General features: G+C 41.0%; 1 protein-coding gene across 1 annotated transcript in view; it reads left to right on the top strand.

The window, feature by feature from the left end:
• LOC121273272 (zinc finger protein 148-like) overlaps positions 1 to 21271 on the top strand; it is a 407528-nt gene extending 386257 nt beyond the window's left edge. The window contains exons 6-7 of the mRNA XM_041180319.1: positions 9380 to 10989; positions 20661 to 21271. Of these exons, the coding sequence (XP_041036253.1) occupies positions 9380 to 10989; positions 20661 to 20703 (1653 nt within the window). The 3' untranslated portion in view covers positions 20704 to 21271. The remainder of the gene's footprint in view (positions 1 to 9379; positions 10990 to 20660) is intronic.
• The last annotated feature ends 442 nt before the right edge of the window (positions 21272 to 21713 follow it).

Raw genomic sequence — 21713 nt, 5'->3', positions numbered from 1 at the left:
CCAGACAGTCTCCACCCTCTGGGTAAAAAAGTTTTTCCTCACATCCCCCCCTAAGCCTCCTGCCCCTCACCTTGAACTTATGTCCCCTCGTGACTGACCCTTCAACTAAGGGGAACAGCTGCTCCCTATCCACCCTGTCCATGCCCCTCATAATCTTGTACACCTCGATCAGGTCACCCCTCAGTCTTCTCTGCTCCAATGAAAACAGCCCAAGTCTATCCAACCTCTCTTCATAACTTAAATGTTTCATCCCAAGCAACATCCTGGTGAATCTCCTCTGCACCCCCTCCAGTACAAGCCACCACACGCCCCCCAAACCCCCAAAAGCAGATTCATTGGTCAATTATCTCAGTAGGCGGTATATAAATCGAGGTTCCGTCATAATCGCAGCTACAATGAAAGTACTGCCACTATCTGTCCAGTTGCATAGTGAATATTACCTATAGGCAATAACTACCATTCCAAATAATGTCTACAGGCCCTATGTTATTAAAGCAATGTGAATACTACCTTTGAGGAGCAGTGTGAATGCTGCCTAAACATACTTCATTACAAGACCAATGGCAATCCTGCCCACAAACAATGAGCAGTATGAGTACTGTCTGAAGCTACTAGGCTATAGTGCAGTATTCACTGCCTAAAGGTACTGTATTACACCAAGATGAAGTCTGTGTATTATAGGAGCATCCATCCTAGAGTATTGTACTACAGGAGCTCGGAATACTGTCTAATGATACTGTATTAGAAGATCAGGATGAAAACTGCCTGAACAAACTGTATTGTAGGAAAATGTGAAAACTACCAACATGTAGTATTACATGCATTTTGAATATTACCTTCAGGTCCTGCATTACAGGAGCAATGCAAATAGCACCCACAGGCCTTGTATTACACTACAGGTTCTGTATTACAGGAGCAATGCAAATAGCACCCACAGGCCTTGTATTACACTACAGGTCCTGTATTACAGGAGCAAAGCAAATAGCACCCACAGGCCTTGTATTACACTGCAGGTCCTGTATTACAGGAGCAATGCAAATAGCACCCACAGGCCTTGTATTACACTACAGGCCCTGTATTACAGGAGCAATGCAAATAGCACCCACAGGCCTTGTATTACACTACAGGCCCTGTATTACAGGAGCAATGCAAATAGCACCCACAGGCCTTGTATTACACTACAGGTCCTGTATTACAGGAACAATGCAAATAGCACCCACAGGCCTTGTATTACACTACAGGTCCTGTATTACAGGAGCCATGTAAATACTGCCTACAGTTTCTCAAATTCAGAAGCGATACACATAATGTCAATAATTACAGGCACGAAACAAGTATTGCCTTGCAGGCATTATATTACAGGAGTAAGCTGAATACTACCTTAACTATTGTATTAAAAGTGATGTGAATACTGCTCAAAGTCCTGTATTGCAGAAGTAATTAGAGTAATGCTGACAGATCTTACATTATAAATGGAATGCAATTAGTAGTGATATCACTACTAGATTAATGCAATTATGTGAAAAGTGCCCACATCACAAATATTTCTACAGGTCCTGCATTACAGACACACTTACATTGTATTGTACCACTAATGTGCTTAACTATCTATGTGACAGCATTAGAAGTGTAATGTGAAAACTGCCTACTTAAGCTACCACAGGAGAAATGTGCAGATTGCCTCCAGGATCTGTATTACAGCAGCAATGCACATACTGCCCATACATCCTTTATTACAGCAGCAATGCAATATTGTCCAAAGGTTCAGTATTACAGCTGCAATGCAACTATTGTCCAAAGGTCCTGTATTAAAGCAGCAATGCAAACATTGCCCAAAGGTTTTGCATTACAGCAGCAGTCCAGATATTGCTTGAAGGTTCTGCGTTACAGCAACAATGCAAGTTTTGTACAAAGGTTCTGTTTTACAGTAGCAATGCAAATATTGCGGCAAGGTTCTGTATTACAGCAGCAATGCAAATATTGCCCAAAAGTATAATATTACAGTAGCAATGCAAATTTAATGCAAATATATAGTATTGCAGCAACAGTGCAAATATTGCCAAAAGCTGCTGTATTACACCAGCAATGCAAATATTTCTGAAAGCTCCTATATTGCAGCATGAATACAAACATTGTCAAATGGTTCTGTCTTATAGCAGTAATACAAATATTGCAGAATGGGTCTATATTGCAGCAGCAATGCAAATATTGCTCAAAGCTCCTGTATTGCAACATCAGTGCAAATATTGACCTAAGGTCCTGTATTGCAGTTGCAATGCAAACATTGCCTAAATGTCCTGTATTACAAATATTACCCAAAGGTCCTATATTGTAGCAGCAATTAATGTATTGCGCAAACACACTATTATAGCAGCAATGGAAGTGTTGCCCAAAGGTGCTGTTTTGCAGCAACTACTGGTGAAAGGTTCTGCAATACAGCAATAGTACAAGTATCAGGCAAAGATCCTACATTACAGCAGCAGTGCAAATATTCCCAATAGGTATTATATTACAGCAGCAAAGCAAATAATGCCCAAAGCTCCTGTATCACAGCAGCAATGCAAGCATTACCCAAGGTTTCTGTTTTACAGCAGCAATGCAAATATTGCCAAAAGGTTCTGCATTATGGCAGAAATGCAAATATTGCTGAAAGGGCTTGTATTACAATACCAATGCAAACATTGCCCAAAGGTACAGTATTACAACAGCAATGCAAATACTGTCCAAGTGCCTGTATTACAGCAACAATGCAAATATTGCTGAAAGCTACTGTATTGCAACAGAAATGCATATATTGTCCAAATGTACAGTATCACAGCAGCAATGCAAGTATTGTCCAAAGGTCCTGCATTGCGGCAGCAATATAAATACTGCCCAAAGGTTCGGTATTAGAACACCAGTGCAAATATTGCCCAAAGGTACAGTGTTACAGGAGTAATGCAATTAATGCTCAGAGGTCCTATAGTATGACGACGATGCAATTGTTGCCTAAAGGTTCTATATTGCTCAAAGCTCCTGTATTGCAACAGCAGTGCAAATATTGCGGAAAGGTACCGTATTGCAACAGCAGTGCAAATCTTGTGGAAAGGTACTGTATTACAACAGCATTGCAAATATCGCCAAAAGGTTCTGTATTGCAGCGGTAATGCAAATATTTCCTAAAGCTCCCATATTACAGCAGTAATGCACTTGTTGCCTAAAGTTACAGCACCGGTGCATATATTGCCCAAAGATTCTGTATCACAGCAGCAATGCAAATATTGCCCAAAGGTGTTATATTGCAGCAACAATTAATGTATTGTCCAACGGTACAGTATTACAGGAGTATTGAGTCTATAGGTAGAGTATCTATAGTTAAATCCGAGTAATCCTTGCAGATAGTGTATTACAAGAGCTGTGTAAACATTGCCAACAGGTACTACCTATTGATACCAGATTTCAAGCGCAATTTGAATATTGGCTAAGGATACTGTATTCCATCATCAATTTGAATAAGGCCTTTAGTGCTATTTTAAAGAAGCATTGTGCCTGCTGCCTACAGGCACTCTATTATTGTAATTGTGTGAATAATCCTTACAGTGCTAGATTACAGGGTAAATACTGCCTACAGGATCTGTATTGCAGCACTAGTCTGAACAGCCTTTGCAATACTGTATTACAGGATTTTTGTAAATTTTGCCTACAGTTATTGTATCGAAGGAGTATTGAAAATACTGCCTAAAGGTACTAAAATACAGCTACAATGTGATTGTTCCTGTAAAATAGGCGATATAGGCACAATGTGAATGCTGCCTATAAGGGATATATTTTAGGCGCAATATGAATATTGTGTAAAGATACTGTGTTTCACCAGTAATGTGAATACTATCAACAGGTATTTTACTATAGATACAGTGTGAACACCACCTACAGTTACTTTAACAGGAGAAGCGTGACTTGAGCCTGCAGGGCTGTATTACATGTAGGCAATCCTTAGTGACAATGGTCCTTTGCATCCCATAAGGCATTACTTCTGAAAACTGACCATGCTAAATGTAAGTGACTTTTTCAGCAATATCAAGGATACAAGCTGGTTCAGTGTGATGCCCCATTCATTTTGCTTTATCTTTGAGTGGTTGTTTAGCCACACATTGTCTCTTAGATTGGGTTGCTTTTGGCTTTCCTTAGCACATGGCTGTGATCAAAATGACAGTTGGGGGGCACTGTTAAACACAGTTATGATGTCTGGCACTCAAACTGAAGCCTTTCAGTCAATGGTTATATCCTAACTGGCATTGAGTATCCTGACAAATGCTGTATCTGAACTGTTTGAACCCATACGTTTGTGTTGGAGAGAAGGAGTGTAGAATCATAGAATGGTTACAGCACAGAAGGAGACCATTCAGCCCAGAATGTCTGTGCTGGCTCTCTGAAGGAGCAATTCATCTGGTGCCACTCTCCCACCTTCTCCCTGTAGTCCTGCATGTTCTTCCTTTGAGATAGTAATCCAGTTCCCTTTTGAAAGCCTCGATTTAAAAAAGAACTTGCATCCACCACAACCTCAGGCAGTGCATTCCAGATCCTAACCACTCACTGAAAAAGTGAAAAAGTAGCTCCTCGTGTCTCCATGCTTGTTTTTGCCAGTTAACCTTATTTCTGTGCCTCTGGTTCTCATCCTTCCACCAATGGGAGCTGTTTCTCCCTATCTACTCTGTCCAGACCCTTCCTGATTTTGAATACCTCTATCAATTCTCCTCCTCTTCTTCAAGGAAAACTGTCCCAATTTTTCCAATCTATCCATGTAACTGAAGTTCCTCATCCCTGGAACCATTCTTATGAATCTTTTCTGCATCCTCTAACACCTTCACATCCTTCCCAAAGTGTGGTGCCCAGAACTGGACCCAATACTCCAGTAGAGACTGAACCAGTGTTTTATACAAGTTTAACATATCCTTGTTCTTGTACTCTGTGCCTATTAATAAAGCCTAGAATACTGTATGCTTTATTAACCACTCTCTCAACCTGTCCTACCACCTCCAATGATTTATGCACGTATGTACCCAGGTCCCTCTGCTCCTGCACCCCCTTTAGAATTGTAGCCTTTATGTTGTATTGTCTCTCTGCGTTCTTCCTACCAAAATGTATCACTTCACACTTCTTTGCATTAAATTTCATCTGCCACTTGTCCATCCATTCCACCAACCTGTCTATGTCCTTTTGAAGTTGTACATTATCCTCCTCACAGTTCACAATATTTCCAAGTTTTGTATCATCCACAAATTTTGAAATTGTGCCCTGTACACCAAGGCCTGGGCTATTAATACATATCAGGAAGAGTAGGGGTTCTACACTGACCCCTGGGAAACATCACTTTGTCCAGTCTGAATGACAGCCATTAACCACTACTTTTTGTTTCCTGTCACTCAGCTAATTTCGTATTCATGTTGCTGCTCTCCCCTTTATTCCATGAGCTCTAACTTTATTCACAGGTCTATTGTGTGGCACTGTATCAAATGCCTTTTGGAAATCCATGTACACCACATCAACAGCATTACTCTCATCAACCTTCTGTTACCTCATCAAAAAACTCAAGTTAGTTGAACAAATTTGCCCTTGAGAAACCCATGCTAGCTTTCCTTCATTAACCCACTTTTGCCCAAGTGACTGTTAATTTTGTCCCAAATTATCATTTCTAGAAGCTTCCCCATCATCAAGGTTAAACTGACTGGCCTATAGGTGCTGGGCTTATCTCTACACTATTTCTTGAACACGGGTGTAACATTTGCAATTCTCCAGTCCTCTGACACCATCCCTGAGCTGCAGGGTGACCACATCCATAAACATGCTACCCACGAAGCTCTCAACTTCACGGATGAACTACAGTGATACCAGATACTGCTCAAGCTCCCAAACCTGGAGTTCAAGTTGCTGCAACTGACGACACTTCCTGCAAATATGGCTATCCACGACATAGAAAGGTTCCCGGGAGCTGCCTGGGTGCAATCGAGAGGTCAGAGCAGCCATTACTCTTATCGATTAGATAATAAACCTTATTACTACTAATAAGCCTTGCTACTTAAAAAAAGAAATACCAGCTACTCACTTCCCTTCTGTTGGTGTCACTTAAATAAAGGGAAGTTATTTGAATGTTTTACTTAACCCGTATTTTTTTTTAAGATTATATTTTTAATTTCCCAGCTCCTTAGACTAACTCCCTAACTTTGGAGATAGGGAAACAAAGCTACAATACTCGCTAATCAATTCACAGCCTTCCTGTCATGTCACAGTTTGATTTTTTGTCTCATATTTTCAAACTGTGTGCGCCCAGGTCTGCCCCAGCTGCTGACTCACGCCATTTAAGGTAAGTAAGAAAGTTATTATGTAATTTAAAAGTACCAAGAACATAACTTAACATTTCCTTAGTAAAAGTCTAATTTTAATTGAAGCCCAACATGCAAGAGTGGCCTCGAGGCAAGGAGAGCATACAGTGAGAAGAAGCTCCATTCATCCTGGAGTGGTTCTAAATATTGCATTGGAGCCCATGATTCAAGAGCAACCTTGGAGGCTATCCAGTGCCTCATACTCTGCCACAATGCATCACCAGCTATATGTGCAACACACATAGCCAGTAACATATTTCCTTGATGTGACCAACTTTGTATTTGCATGATTTGAAAATGGATGTTTTACTTGAAAATATGTTGGCCAAATTGAATGGGAGGAAACGGATTACAGCAAAATTATTTGATTCGCAACTTCTACATTTGTGATGCATTGAGCTTTGATTCTAAGGTGACATTATGAATTTGTTCACTTCTTCTCCAAGCTTAATGAGAGTAATTGCATCTTAGCTAAGCTACTGTGGGGCTGTCGGTGTTCCGAGAACTCTACGCCATCAGGAATCAGCACTTTCAGAAGATAAAGAGAACTTGAGCAATAAAATGCTATATGCAGTAATTAAAATTCTCTATTGACAGAATCTCCATAAAGTATAAAACTAAATGACTGGGAGATGGCAAAATGATTTATGGGTGAATAAACTCTTGCTACATTTCTCCTCAGTATTAATTCAGGCTATTGTACTGAAGTAAAATGATGGGAAGTATTTCTAATGCAAAAATGCAACAGTGAAAATTAGAAAATCAAAATTTTGCTGAGGCTAAAAACCTGAAATGAAAGCAGAAAATGCTCAGCAGGTCAGGCTGCATCTGTGGAGAGAGACAGTTAATGGGCAGGATTTTCCAGCCCCACCCACAGCAGGTCTGCCACAACAGGGACAGAAGATCCCGGGCAATGTTTCAGGACCTGAAACGTTAACTCTGTTTCTGTCTACAGATGCTGCCTGATCTGCTGAGTATTTCCAGCGTTTTCTATATTAATGAAATGGGAATATGGGTATGAATGAGATCAGTAGTGAACAAATGGCTTTATTCATTTAACTCCACCTTAAAATTTTCTTTCCTCTTCTAAAGTTGCTGGACTGTTGTATAGAATCTACAGTGCAGAGAAAAGTAGGCTATTCACCCCACTAGTCTGTGCTTCACACAAGCCTCCTTCCATTCTAATTACCTCTTCCCACCCTGCCTCCACATCTTTGCTGGTGTACAATTCCACAAATGCCAGAAGCTGTTTGCTGAAGTTAACATTGTCATGTGGGAACCCAGACAGGGAGTGTTGGCAGAATATTTGAAAGTGGAAGGTATCACTTCAAGCCACCACCCCCCACCACCGTCAGCAGCTGATATTTGTGTGCCACATCCAGCACCAGTCACTGGAAGGAAAACAAGAGCAGGATCCTTGATTCATTTCCACCCCCCCCCCCCCCCCCCCCCCCCCCCCACCCGCCAATCAAGTAGCACTGGGGTTAAGACAAATTGTTGTAGTGCTTGTGCTAACCGCTTAGACCAGTTAACTCATTAGAGAATAGAGATCAGAACATGGACTCAAGTGGTCTGGATGATTCAGTGACACATCAGGCAGTGCAGTTACTAACTGAGCCGTCTAGGCAACACACATGGAGGCGTTGGGGGGTCTTGTCCACTGTGTCATCTATTTTTGGGAGAACTCACCAAATTAAGTGCCACTCAGGCACTTGACGGGCCAGTGGTGGGCCTTTCCTGGGATCAAGGAGCCTGGGGGTGAAGTCCTGCCCACAGAGAGCTGCTGGCCAATAAGGCTGGCTGCTCTATTGAACAGCAGCGCCAGCTGGCAGGCAGTGGTTGCTGCTGGCATGATAACAACCCGAGGCCCAGGATCGTGGTTGGAACCAGGTATACAGGTGAGTGATGGTGAGAGGGGGTTTGTGGTTGGGGGTTGTGGGGGAGGGGTGTTAGGGGGCTCAGCAGCAAGGGCAGGAGCTTGGCTCTTAGCAGGACCCTCCCCCATCCTGATGCCAGGTCCTTTGATCAGCCACTGAATGCCTTTGAATGAGGGATTTCCCCCACCACCACTACCACTCTTCCCCCCTCCCCGAGCCGGCAAGCAACCCTGCATAGGTTTTCTTTTCATGCTCCCAACATGGCAAGCCTCCTACCCATGGCAGCAGGATGAGACCCTTAGGTGAGCATTAATTATTTAAGGGCCTCAATTGGCAATGGGACAGGAAGACCATTCATGGGTCTTCTCATCATGGGCTTGGTCAGGATGGAGGTGGGAAGGTGCTAGAGTCCCCATCTGCCACCTTCCTACCTGATTCAATGCCTCCCCCCCCCCATCAAACCCACCATAGGGGAGGGCATTAAATTCCACCCATGGTCTTCTACATGGAGGCATTCACACTAGTTCTAATGTTCCAACATTGTGCTACCAGGAGGGATCCTTCTCAATCTGAAGTTCATGTCAAATTCAGGTGCATTTGCTAAATCATTGACCATTTCATTGGCATAAATGCTTAAATTTACCAGTGAATGAGGCTCCTTGCTGGAAGCACAAAGTCAAAAAATTACACCTAGCGATTGATTTGTAACTTGCCACCAGACAGGAAGTTGACTGCAGTGGGTGTGATGCCCATTTTTAGATGAATTGTGCAGGTTGGGGTGTGAAACAGGCATCCTGTCCATTGTCACCTATTTCCCACCCTGGGGGAGCAATTAAATTCAGCCCCTAGTCTTATTACATCTCAGAAATTGTCATTGTTCCACATCTGCTGTTATAAAGTGGAATAATAAGCAACTGACATTCAAAAATGCATGAGTCCGCAATCAATGTCATTTGTTGAAAGGTGTTAAATTGTGTAGGTTTTAGCACATGATGGTGCAATCTTTAGCTTTGCCTCATACCAAATCTGTCTTTAACATGCCAGTGGCCAAAATCAAAGCACACCTTCTTGTCCATAGTTGCTTTAATCATAAACTAATAGCAATATTGACTTATTAATTCTCTCTAATGCGTTTCCTTGCAGTATTTTTCTAGAACTGATCGTTTGCTTAAACACAGAAGAATGTGCCATGAAAATCAAGGGAAAACTCCTGGCAAAAACCCAGCTATGAAAACTGAGCCAATTATACTCGCAATCAATGCAGAAAACAGATTCCTGTCACCCCCAAAAGACATCATCAATCCAAGGAAAAAGGTCAAAACTGCAGAGAAGCCAGCACTGGTGACTTCTGATAAAGAGGAGACTGGTAACCCAGCAGAGGTTAAAATGGATAAGGGTGATTGTGTAGAATATTATACCAGCAACTTGAAGGTGAAGGATGAGTATAAAGTGGAGCAATGCTCACTTGTGATTGCACAGTCTTCACACAGTAATGATCACCTAGGGGAAGCATATCAGAATCAGATGAACTTGCATCCAACAAAGCTTGTTCTGAAGAAGGTAGTAAGCTCAAAGAAAAGTCAAAAGACAGCAGAAGAGTTGAATCAGACCTTACCTGTTTCTGCCAACTTTGATGCCACGAAAGTCAACAAATATACCTACGCTATGATAGACAACCCTGACCTTCTGGCCATGGAGGGTCATAGTGCTGATCAGGGTCAAGATGCTTCACGCAAACCAGGTGGCAGCAACAGCAACTATGATGATGCAATGCAGTTTGTAAAGAAGAAGCGATTCTTGCAAGGGACTAGCAGCACCAGCAGAGAGTATGCCTTAACTGTGGGCCAGATCCCAATCCAACCAGCTGTAACACAGGCAGCCAACACTAATGTTGGGGAAAACAGTGGTAGCACATCTATGCTGGTGCAGCCCAATAACACTGAGCCGAAAAGCAGTCAGGACAAAAGCGGAATTCCTGATGAAGTTTTGCAGACTCTGTTGGACCACTACACCAACAAGGCAAACGGGCAGGTTCCGTTTTCTGTCAGTGATACCCAAGTCACTTCAAATATAACTGTGAGCTCTACAGATATCACTAACGTGCCTCCATCAGAGCGAGTCAATGAGAGTTCCCAGCCAGCAGCCACAGACAACATTAACATGCTCCATGAATATTCAAAGTTCCTCCAACAAGCTTTGGAAAGGACTTGCCACAATGATAGCTACTCGACTGAGCAAGGGCTTGCATACGAGACTGAAACTCACCCCCTAACTGGAAGCCTTCCGGTGCAGCCTCTGTTTTCTACTCTAGAGCGACAGGTTTTTGCCACCATGGTTACACAGCACGGCTTCAGACCTGAAGTGGGCTCCCCATTGAGGTTACCATCGCAAAAGTCTCAGTACAGTTTATTAGCTGGTGAATCTCAGCATCCTTTTGCTTTCATACCAACTGTAACTAGCAGCAACAGCATCTCTACGCCGCCAGATTTCATAGAGCAGGCTAATACACAGAAGAAGCAAGAGGAACCCCCAGGTCATCGCAATCACCAAATGGACACATTTGGTCAAGACTCTAGATTCTCAGCTACTGGAGGAGAAATGACCCCGTCATTCAACAACAGTACCAGTGGACAGGTGAACCTAAGGATCCGACAAGGCAGCTCAGACTTCTCTGAGTTTTCTTTGGTAAACGTGCCAGAGGGCAGGGATCAAATGAGTGCCTCACCAGATGCCGCAGGGGGCCAAGCCTTTAGGTGAAAAGATTTGGTCATAAAACTTGGGATCATAATACATGCATTGCTGTTTTTGAATTGCTCAACAAAGAAAACCTTATCAAACATTTTTTTTAATTTTTAGAGAAAAAAATATTAGTGATTTTACCAGAAGGGTATTGTGGAGCCCAGTACTGTTGCATATTTCCCTTCCCCATTGATACATGTTTGCAAGCTGACACTGAAAGAGGATATTGATCTTCTCTGCGCATGCCTCTCTCCAAGCTCTCTCTATTTCTGTTTTATCTACTCACCATAAATATTTGTCTGCCAGTAAAGAGAGCTGATAGCAAGATGACCCTGAGACTGGCATTGATACAGTTACAATAACGATATCAAAACTGGCATTTATTCAGTTGCAGTAATTACCTGGATCATGGCATTTCAATTGATCACATAGTTACTCTGATACTGGCGCTAGAACGGATCCAATTATTATCTCATTACAGTATATGTAAAGTTCAAATAAGTGCCCTGTTACTGACGTTAACACATCTAATAGTAACCGTAATACTACTATTTAATTACATGTCAATTACCCAGATATCATCATTATGCAATTCCAGTTAATACTCTGATAACTGGCATTGATACAGATGCATTAATTACCCCCTTTTACTTCATTCATGAGATGTAGGCATCCTGATAAGGTCAGCACTTATTGCCCATCATCAGTTGCCCTTGCGAAGGTTGTAATGAGATGCCTTCTTGAATACAATTAAGTGGCTTGCTAGGCCATTTCAGAGGGCAGTTAAGAATCAACCACATTTCTGTGGGCCTGGAGTTGCATATAGGACAAGCCGGGTAAGGATGGCAGATTTCCTTCTCTAAAGATGTTAGTAAACCAGATGAGTTTTTTCATTAATCTGGTAGTTGAATAGTCACCATTACTGACACTAGATTTTTATTCCAGATTTTGTTTAATCCCCAGTTGCCATAGTGGGAGTTGAACTTGTCTCTGGATCATTAATCCAGGCCTCTGAACTACTAGTCCAGTAACATAACCTTAATGCTACTGTACCCATCTTAACTAATACGAGAAAGTATCCATTAATTACCCTGAAGTGATCATTGGTACAATTTCAATGATTACCCTGAAACTGACATTATTCAGAGAATCAATAAAAGAATTACATGGGAGGCCATTCAACCCATCTTGCCTCTATCAGCTCTTTTAAATTCTAATGACCTCTCCCTTTCTGTTTTGGTGATTATCTTAAATTTGTAACTTCTACTTACCAACAAACGTGCCAGTTGAAATAGTTTTTTCTACTTATCTATAATTGACTGCCTCTATCAAAGTTCTTTGAAACTTTATCTGTTCCCATGAAAAGAGTCCTAATTTTTTTGGTCTGTCCTAATAACTGAAGCCTTTCAATCTTGTTATCATAATGAACCTCTTCTGCACCTTGACCTCCTTCCTAACATGGTGTTTCCAAAACTATATATAATGGTGTTTCTAATGGCCTAACCAGCGACCTGTATGGATATAGCATTACATCTTTGTACTCCATACTCCTGTTTATAAAATCTTACATTTATGTACCTGAAATCTTCAGTCTCAAATCCCTTCAAAATTTTGCCATTTAGTGTATATTCTCTCTCCTTATTCTTCCACCCAGTGTGTGTCACTTCGCATTTCCCCACATTAAATTTTATCTAACAGCTATCTGCCAAATCTACTAATGAGTCTGAAGTCATTAACTACCCTCTCCACAGTTAACTTGTATGCCCTCAGTTTTTGTATTATCTACAAATTTGTGCCCCTCTACCCAAGTCCATGTCGTACATGTATAATGAGAGGAACATTGGTCCCAACACTGACCATTGATGAACACCATTGCTTGCATGCCTCCAGGTAGTAAAACATTCATTAATACTAATCTCTGTTTTCTGCTCTTTAACCAATTTCCTATCCATGCTGCCTCACTCCCACTAATACCACAGGGCTAATCTTCGACTTGCTGCATCATAGTAAGCCTGACATTGCAGATTAGTCACCAGTGATAGAAGTCTCCAATTTATATTCCTATGGATTTAATCTACCCCAACCTCCACTCTTCTTAATTTAGTCAACAAGCTTCTCTTGTGCCATATTATTGTTTGCCTTTTGAAAATCAATGTACTAAGCACCCGCTGCATGTCCTTTGTCAAATCCTTCCATCCTTTCCTGAAATCTCTCAACGTGACTCGCATTTTAAGCATCCATGTAATCTAAATAATCCCTTGCCTTTCCAGATGAGTCTTAAGTTTAACATGTGCTATGAACTCTAGAAGCTGATCCACAAATATTAGGCTGTTATGTTTATATTATCTGTGTCATCCCTTCCACTCCTTTGTCAACCCTAAACCTAAAGACCTAGATTCCAAAATGACTGGAAAACTGTCAGAGCTTCTGCTCTTCCTTTTGACATGCCAGAGTATTCTAGAGTGCACACATCAGGGTTTTCTGGATTGGGTTTCACCTTTTTTTAAAAAATACTACTTCCTTAAGCATATTTATCATATCTAATAATGATGTTGGCATGAATAAGCTGCAATTACTCTGATATTGACATTGATAACTCCAATTATTACAGTGATATTGCCATTTATATCCCATACAATAATTACCATGATATTAGCATTGATGCCCCTCCAATACTTACCTCAATATTGGCATAGATTCACCTCCAATAATTATCCTGACACTGCAATTGATACCCTCTCCAAAATTACCTCAATATTGGCAATGATACCCCTCCAACAATTGCCCTAGTACTGATATTTATGCCCCTCCAATAATTACCTTGATATTGACATTGATACCACTACAATTCTTACCCATGTAGTAATTACCCTGACACTGGCAATGCTACCCCTCCAATAATTACTCTGATATTGGCATTGATACCTCTCCAATAATTACCCTGATATTGGCATTGATACTCCTCCAATAATTACTCTGACACTGGCATTGATACCTCTCCAAGAATTACCCTGATATTGGCATTGATACTCCTCCAATAATTACTCTGATATTGGCATTGATACCTCTCCAATAATTACCCTGATATTGGCATTGATACTCCTCCAATAATTACCCTGATACTGGCAACGATGCCTCTCCAATAATTACCCTGATATTGGCAACGATACCTCCTCAATAATTAACCTGATATTGGCATTGATGCTCCTCCAGTAATTACCCCAACAATGCCATTGATACCACTCCAATACTTACCTTGATATTGATTCACCTCTAACACTCACCCTGATAGTGGCAATGATACTGCTCCAATAATCACCCTGATCCTGGCATTAATACCCCTCCAATAATCACCCTGATACTGGCATTGATATCCCTCCAATAATCACCCTGATGTTGGCATTCATACCCCTCCAATAATTACCCCAACACTGCCATTGATGCAACTCCAATCATTCCCTTGATAGTGATTCACTTCCAATAATTACCCTGGCAATGATACCCCTCCATTAATCACCCTAATTATGGCAGTGATACCCCTCCAATTTAACCTCATACTGGCAATGATGCCCCTCCATTAATCACCGTTATACTGGCAATGATACCCCTCCAATCATCACCCTGATACTGGCATTGACACCCCTCCAATACTCACCCTGGTAGTGGCAATGATACTGCTCCAATAAGAACCCTGATCCTGGTATTGATACCCCTCCAATAATCACCCTGATACTGGCAGTGATATCCCTCCAATAATTACCCTGATACTAGCATTGATACGTCTCCAATAATCACCCTGATACTGGCATTGATATCCTTCCAATAATCACCCTGATAGTGGTATTGATACACCACCAATAATCACCCTGATACTGGTATTGATACCCCTCCTATAATCGCCCTGATACTGGCATTGATACCCCTCCAATAATCACCCTGATACTGGTATTGACACCCCTCCAATAATTACCCCAACACTGCCATTGATACAACTCCAATACCTGACATCGGCATTGACACTTTACCAATAATTATCCTGATATTGCCATTGATGTTCTTCTGATGGTTACCCTGATATTGGCATTGGTACCCCGCTGATAATTACCCTAATACTGGCATTGATACCCCTCCAGTAAATGCCCTGAAATTGTAACTGATACCCTTCCAATAATTAGCCTGTTTTGCCATTCATACCCCTGCAATAATTAGCCTCACATTGCCATTGATACCTCTCCAATAATTCCCCCACTCTGCCATTAATACTTCGCTAATAATTACCCTGACATTGGCATTGATACCCTTCTAGTAATTAGCCTGACACTGCCATGGATACTCCTCCATTAATGACCCAGATATTGGCATTGATGTGCCTCCAATAACTGTTCTAATATTTGCATTGCTACCCCTCCAATAATTACCTTGATATTAGTATTTATACACTTCCAATAATTACCGTACAATGCAATTAATAGTTCTCCATTAATTCCCCCTACACTGCCATTGATACCCCTTGATTAATTTCCTAAACCCTGCCATTGATTTCCAATGACTTCTTGATATTAGTATCGACAACCATCCAATAATTAGCCTGGCACTGCCATTGATAGCCCTCCATTAATAACAGATATTGGCATTGATGGGCCTTGAATAATTGCCCTAATATTGGCAATGATACCCGTCCAGTAATTATCTCTATTAGTATTGATACACATCCAATAATCACCCACCATTGCCTTTGATACCCCTCGATTAATTTCCCCCAACACTACCATTGATATCCCTCCAATGATCACCTTGTGATTATCAATACTCCTCTAATAATTAACCTGACATTGCCATTGATACCCCTCCAATACTTACCTAGATATTGGCATTGATTTGTCTCAAATAATTGCCCTGATATTGGCATTGTTACCCTTCCAACTGTGATATTGACATTGATTCACCTCCAATAATTGCCCTGATATTAGTATGGATACCGTTCCAATAATTACCTCAGTATTAGCTTTGATATCCTCCAATAATTACCTCAGTATTAGCTTTGATATCCTCCAATAATTACCTAGATATTAGCATTTAATTACCCTGATATTGTTATTTATTCCCCTGCAATAATTACTCCAGCATTGCCATTTATACCCCTCCTGATATTGGCATTGATACCTCTCCAATAGTTACCTTATTTTTCCCTTCTGATAATTACCCTGTTACTAATATGGATACCCCAATCAATAACCTGATACCGGTATTGTTACCACTCCAATAATTATCCTGATATTTCTATTGCTACTTCTCCAATAATTATCCTAATATTTCCATTGATATCCCTCCAATAGTTATCCTGATATTCTATTGCTATTCCTCCAATAATTACCCTGATACCCCTCCAATAATTACCCTGATATTTGCATTGATATTCCTCCAAGAAATTATCCAGATAGTTCCATTGATACCTGTCCGATAATTACCCTGATATTTACATTGATATTTCTCCAATAATTATAGGAACAGACAAAATAGGAGCAGAAGTACGCCATTCGGCCCCTTGAGCCTGCTCTGCCATTTGATAAGATCATGGCTGATCTGTTTGTGTTTCAAATTCTGCATTCCCATCTACCCCCGATAACCTTAGATTCTTGTTAGACAAGGGAATCAATCTACCCTGCCTTAAAAATATTTACTGACCCCGTCTCCACCACCTTCTGAGGCAGAGAGTTCCAAAGTCACACAACCCTCTGAGAGAAAATTTCTCTTCATCTCTGTCCTAAAAGGGCGACCCCTAATTTTAAAACAGTGCCCCCTAGTTCTGGACTCACCCACAAGAGGAAACATCCTTTCCATGTCCACCTTGTCAAGGCCGTTCAGGATCTTATATACTTCAATCAAATCACCCCTCACTCTTCTAAACTCCAGTGGAAACAAGCCCAGTCTGTCCAACCTTTTCTCATAAGACAACCCGCTCATTCCAGGTATCAATCTAGTAAACCTCATCTGAACCACCCCCAACACATTTACATCCTTCCTTAAATAAGGAGGCCAAAACTGCATACAGGATTCAAGCTGTGGTCTTACCAATGCCCTGTATAACTGAAGCATAACATCCTTACTTTTATGTTCAATTCCTCTTTTAATAAAGGATAGCATTCTATTAGCCTTCTTAATTACTTGCTGTACCTGCATACTAACTTTTTGTGACTCACGTACTAGAACAGCTAGGTCCCTCGGCACCTTGGAATTCTGCATCGTTCTCTGTTTCAGTAATACTCTGCTTTGTTACTCTTCCTGCCAAAGTGAACAACTTCACATTTTCCCACATTATACTCTATCTGTCAGATTTTTGCCCACTCACTCAACCTTTCTACATCCGTCTGCAACCTCCTTATGTCTTCTTCACAACATACTTTCCTACCTATATTTGTGTCATCTGCAAATGTAGCTACCATGTCTTCACTCCCCTCATCTAAGCCATTGATATAAATCATAAAGATTTGAGGCCCCAGCACAGACCCCTGTGGGATTCCACTCGTCACATCCTGCTAATCACAAAAAGACCCATTTCTGCAAACTCTGTTTTCTGCCAGCCAGCCAATCTTCTATCCATGCTAACATGTTATCCCCTACATCATGAGTTTTCATTTTCCACAATAACCTTCGATGTGGCACTTTATCAAATGTCTCCTGGAAATCCAAATACAGCACATCTACAGGCTCCTCTTTATCCACAGTGCACGTTACTCCTTCAAAGAACTATCTTGACATTTCCATTGATACCCCTCCAGTAATTACCCTAGTATTCCTGTTGAGGCAACTGCAGTAATTATCCTATTGCCATTGTTACTCCTGCAATAATTTCCCCTACCCTGCTTTTCAATTTCAATAATTACCCTGCCTCTGCCATTGATAGCTCTCCAGTAATTACCCTGATATTGGCACTGATACCCCCCTCAAAAATTTCCCTGATATTGGCATTGATATCTGTTATTGATACCCTTCTGATAATTACCCTGTTGCTAATATGTCTACCCCCCCCCCAATAACTAACCTGATATTAGTATTGATACCCCGATCAGTAATTACTATGATGCTGCCATTGATACTTCTCCAATAATTTGCCTGATATTGGCATTGGATGACCTCCAATAATTGGCCTGATATTTACATTGCTCCTTTAATAATTGCCCCAATATTGGCATTGATGCCTGTCCAATAATCACCCCTTTATTAGTATTGAAATGATTCCAATAATTACTCCAATATTGGCATTGTTGCCCTTCCAATAGTTACCCAGACATTGCCATTAAAATTCCTCCAATAATTAGCCTGATGCTGCCATTGATTTTCCTGTAGTAATTTCCTCCAATAATGAGTCTGATATTTGCATTGATATCCTTCCATAATTATCTCGATATTGGTATTGATGCTTCTTCAATAATTGGCCCAGTATTGGCATTGATACCCATCCAATAATTACCCTATATTGGCATTGATAGCTGTTCAATAATTACCCTGACACAGCCCTTCCAATAATTGATGCCCTTCCAATAATTATCCTGATATTAGCATTGATCCCTCCAATAAGTGCCTCTATATTGACATTGAAATCACTCCTATAATTACCCTGATATTGGCATTGATGTCCTTCTGATAGTTACTCTGATATTGGCATTGATTCCCCTCCAGTACTTACCCTCATAATGTCAATGATACGCTCCAATAATTACCCTGATTTTGGCTTTGATGCGCCTCCAAACATTTATCTGATATTGCCAGTGATACTGCTCCAATAAGTAACCTGGTATTAACATTACCCCCAGATTCTGACACCTTTATAGTCCCTGAAACCATTATTCTCAAATGTACTGCTTGCAAGCTCAACCTCTCCAATGGACTTCCAGGTTCCACCAAAACTGCCGGCCACCTTCTTTCCCATTCACACTAATCCCATCTACTCTTTGCAGACCGTTCACGATTTTGAATACCTGATCACATGTCCTCTCAATCTTCTCTGCTCTCAGGAGAACAGCCCCAGCTCCTCCACTCAATCTACGTAACTGAAGTTCCTCATTCCTGAACTCATTCTCATAAATCTTTTCTGCACCCTTTCTAAAGTCTTTAAATCCTTCCTAAAGTATGATACCCAGAAATGCGTGCAGTACACCAACTGAGGCCAACCAGTGTTTTATGCGGGTTTTTCATAATTTCCTTGCTTTTGTATTCTATGATCCTATTTATAAAGCCCAGGATCCTGTATGCTTTTTTAGCCACTCTCTGAACCTGCCCTGCCACCTGCAAAGATTTTTGCACATATTCTCCCATGTCCCTCTGCTGTAGACTTACACCTTTTAATTTATATTGCCCATTCCTGTTCTTCCTACCACTTCACACTTCTCTGCGTTAACTTTCATCTGCCACTTGTCTGCCCATTCCACTAACTATCCTCCTCACAGTTCACAGTTGTGCTGTCATCCACAAATTTTGGAATTGCCCCCTATAGACCAAGGTCTAGGCCATTCATGTAAGGAGGAGCAGGGATCCTAACACCAACCCCTGGGGAAACCCACTATAAAGCTGTCTCCAGTTCAGAAAACAACTATTGACCACTGTCCTGATTCCTGACACTTGGCCAATTTTATATTCATGTTGCTACTGTCCATTTTACCCCATGAACTCTAACTTTGCTCAAGCATTTGTTGTGTGGCACTTTATCAAATGTCTTTTGGAAGTTCATGTACACCACATCAACCACATTACCTCATTTACCCTGTCTGTTACTTCAAAAAAACTCTAGCAAGTTAGTTGAACACAACTTACCCTGAACAAATCCATGCCAATTTTCCTCAGCTAACCCTCGTTTGCCCAAATGACAATTAATTTTGCCCTGAATTATGGTCCCTAAAAGCTTCCCCACCACTGAGGTTAAACTGAGTGGCCTATAGTTGCTGGGCTTACCCGTACAGCCTTTTTTGAACAAGGGTGTAACTTTTGCAGTTCGCCAGTCCTTTAACACCATCCCTGCAGCCAGGGAGGATTGGAAAATTATGACCAATGCCTCTGCAATTTCCACCATTACTTCCCTCAGTATCCTTGGAAGCATCTGGTCGTGGTGACTTATCAAGCTAAGCTATCTAATGCCTCCCCCTTGTCAATTTTAAACCCATCATGTATCTCAATTACATCTTCTTTCATCATGTGAAGACAGATGCAAAGTATTCATTTAATACCTCCGCCATACCCCTGGCTGCATGTGTAAATCCCCTTTTTGGACCCTTATCAGCCCACTCCTTTTACTACTGTTTTAGTATTTATATGCCTGATTTACATTTTTGGGTTCCCTTTTATATTAGCTGCCAGTCTTTTCTCATACTTTCTTTGATTCTCTTGTTTTTTTTTCAATTCCCCTCTGAACCTTCTATATTAAGCCTAATTTTCAATTGTATTACTGTATCCACTTGACATCTGTCATATGCAACCTTTTTTTCTGTTTCACCTTTCTCTCTCAGGAGCAATAATGTTTTCTATGTTCACTGTTTTTGCCTATCTGAGATGTGGATTCCAGGATTTTGGAAAGTGAGTTCTGGTATGTGTTCTGTAGATATGATGCTTGGTTAAGAGCCATGGTGGGGATAGAGACAAAAGCAACCAACCATGCATTTGCTTTTGCTGAGGTTGAAATCTTTTTCCACAGATCAGTAAAGGTATTTTATTGTGGCGCGCTTGAGCAGACCTAAATGTGGATCTTTGAACACTAATGCTTTATTCAAAACCACAAGTAGGAGCAAGGGGAAAGCTGACTGACTACTTCGTGGCTGCTGATACCTGATCACAGAACAGCATTGTTGGTGCTCATGAAGAGAAGTCTGTGGGCCTGATCATCTTGGCTGAAGAGAAGTATGTGACTTTTTTTGGAAGAGGGAAGAGTGTACACCCTGCAAGATGAGAAATGCTTTACGTTTTTTCAAGTGTTTGCATGTTTCAAATTGCTTAGTCACCACTTGGAGTGAGTGAAGCCCAACAACTGTACAGTAACAAGCTGCAGTCACCACCAGAGCACCTCATTCACCTACGTTTTTGTGATTTACTGATTTGGTAAAGAGGTAACATCTTTTTGAATGTGCACTGGGCAAAAAATCTTCCAGTTGCACAATGGTGCATATTACTGGTGCTCAATGGCTTTTAGCTACAAGGTGCAAGTTACTGTATGGATTGTCTTCTGAAGTTATCACACTTGCCACAATCTCTTCAAACCTTTGGCCCTCCCTATTACATTGAACAACTTATTTTTTTCTCTGGGGTGGGGATGGGGGGTGCGGGGTAGGGGAAGTCTGAAAGGAGCCATTTTCCAAATAAAATTAAGGAAAGCAGGAGTATCCATTTAAGCGATGTCCGGTTTGAAATACTTTGGTGTTATGCCTGTGTTGCTATAACATGCAGAACAAAGGTCAAATCTTAATTTAAGGTGTAGCACATAGTTCACTGAACAGCTTTAATTCAGTAATGCAACTTGTGTGTAAAAGCTGGCTTTGAAACAAAAGGTTGGAGGTGAACATCATACAGAGGGACTATTTGTGGCTGATACCTTTACTTTGGAATGTGGACGAACATTAGCGCCCAATATATTGCTTTTCTTAAAAATTGTAAATACTTTTTTCTATTCATGTACGAATATGTGTATCATGCAGTTAGGTGTAGTGTTTCATATTGGTGAGCCTTTCATTAAATCCAAGGTAAATTTCCAACC

Source organism: Carcharodon carcharias, chromosome X (assembly GCF_017639515.1).
Source record: "Carcharodon carcharias isolate sCarCar2 chromosome X, sCarCar2.pri, whole genome shotgun sequence".
Lineage (NCBI taxonomy): Eukaryota > Metazoa > Chordata > Chondrichthyes > Lamniformes > Lamnidae > Carcharodon > Carcharodon carcharias.
The sequence above is the reverse complement of the archived record's forward strand: the minus strand, read 5'-3'. Positions and strand labels throughout refer to the sequence as shown.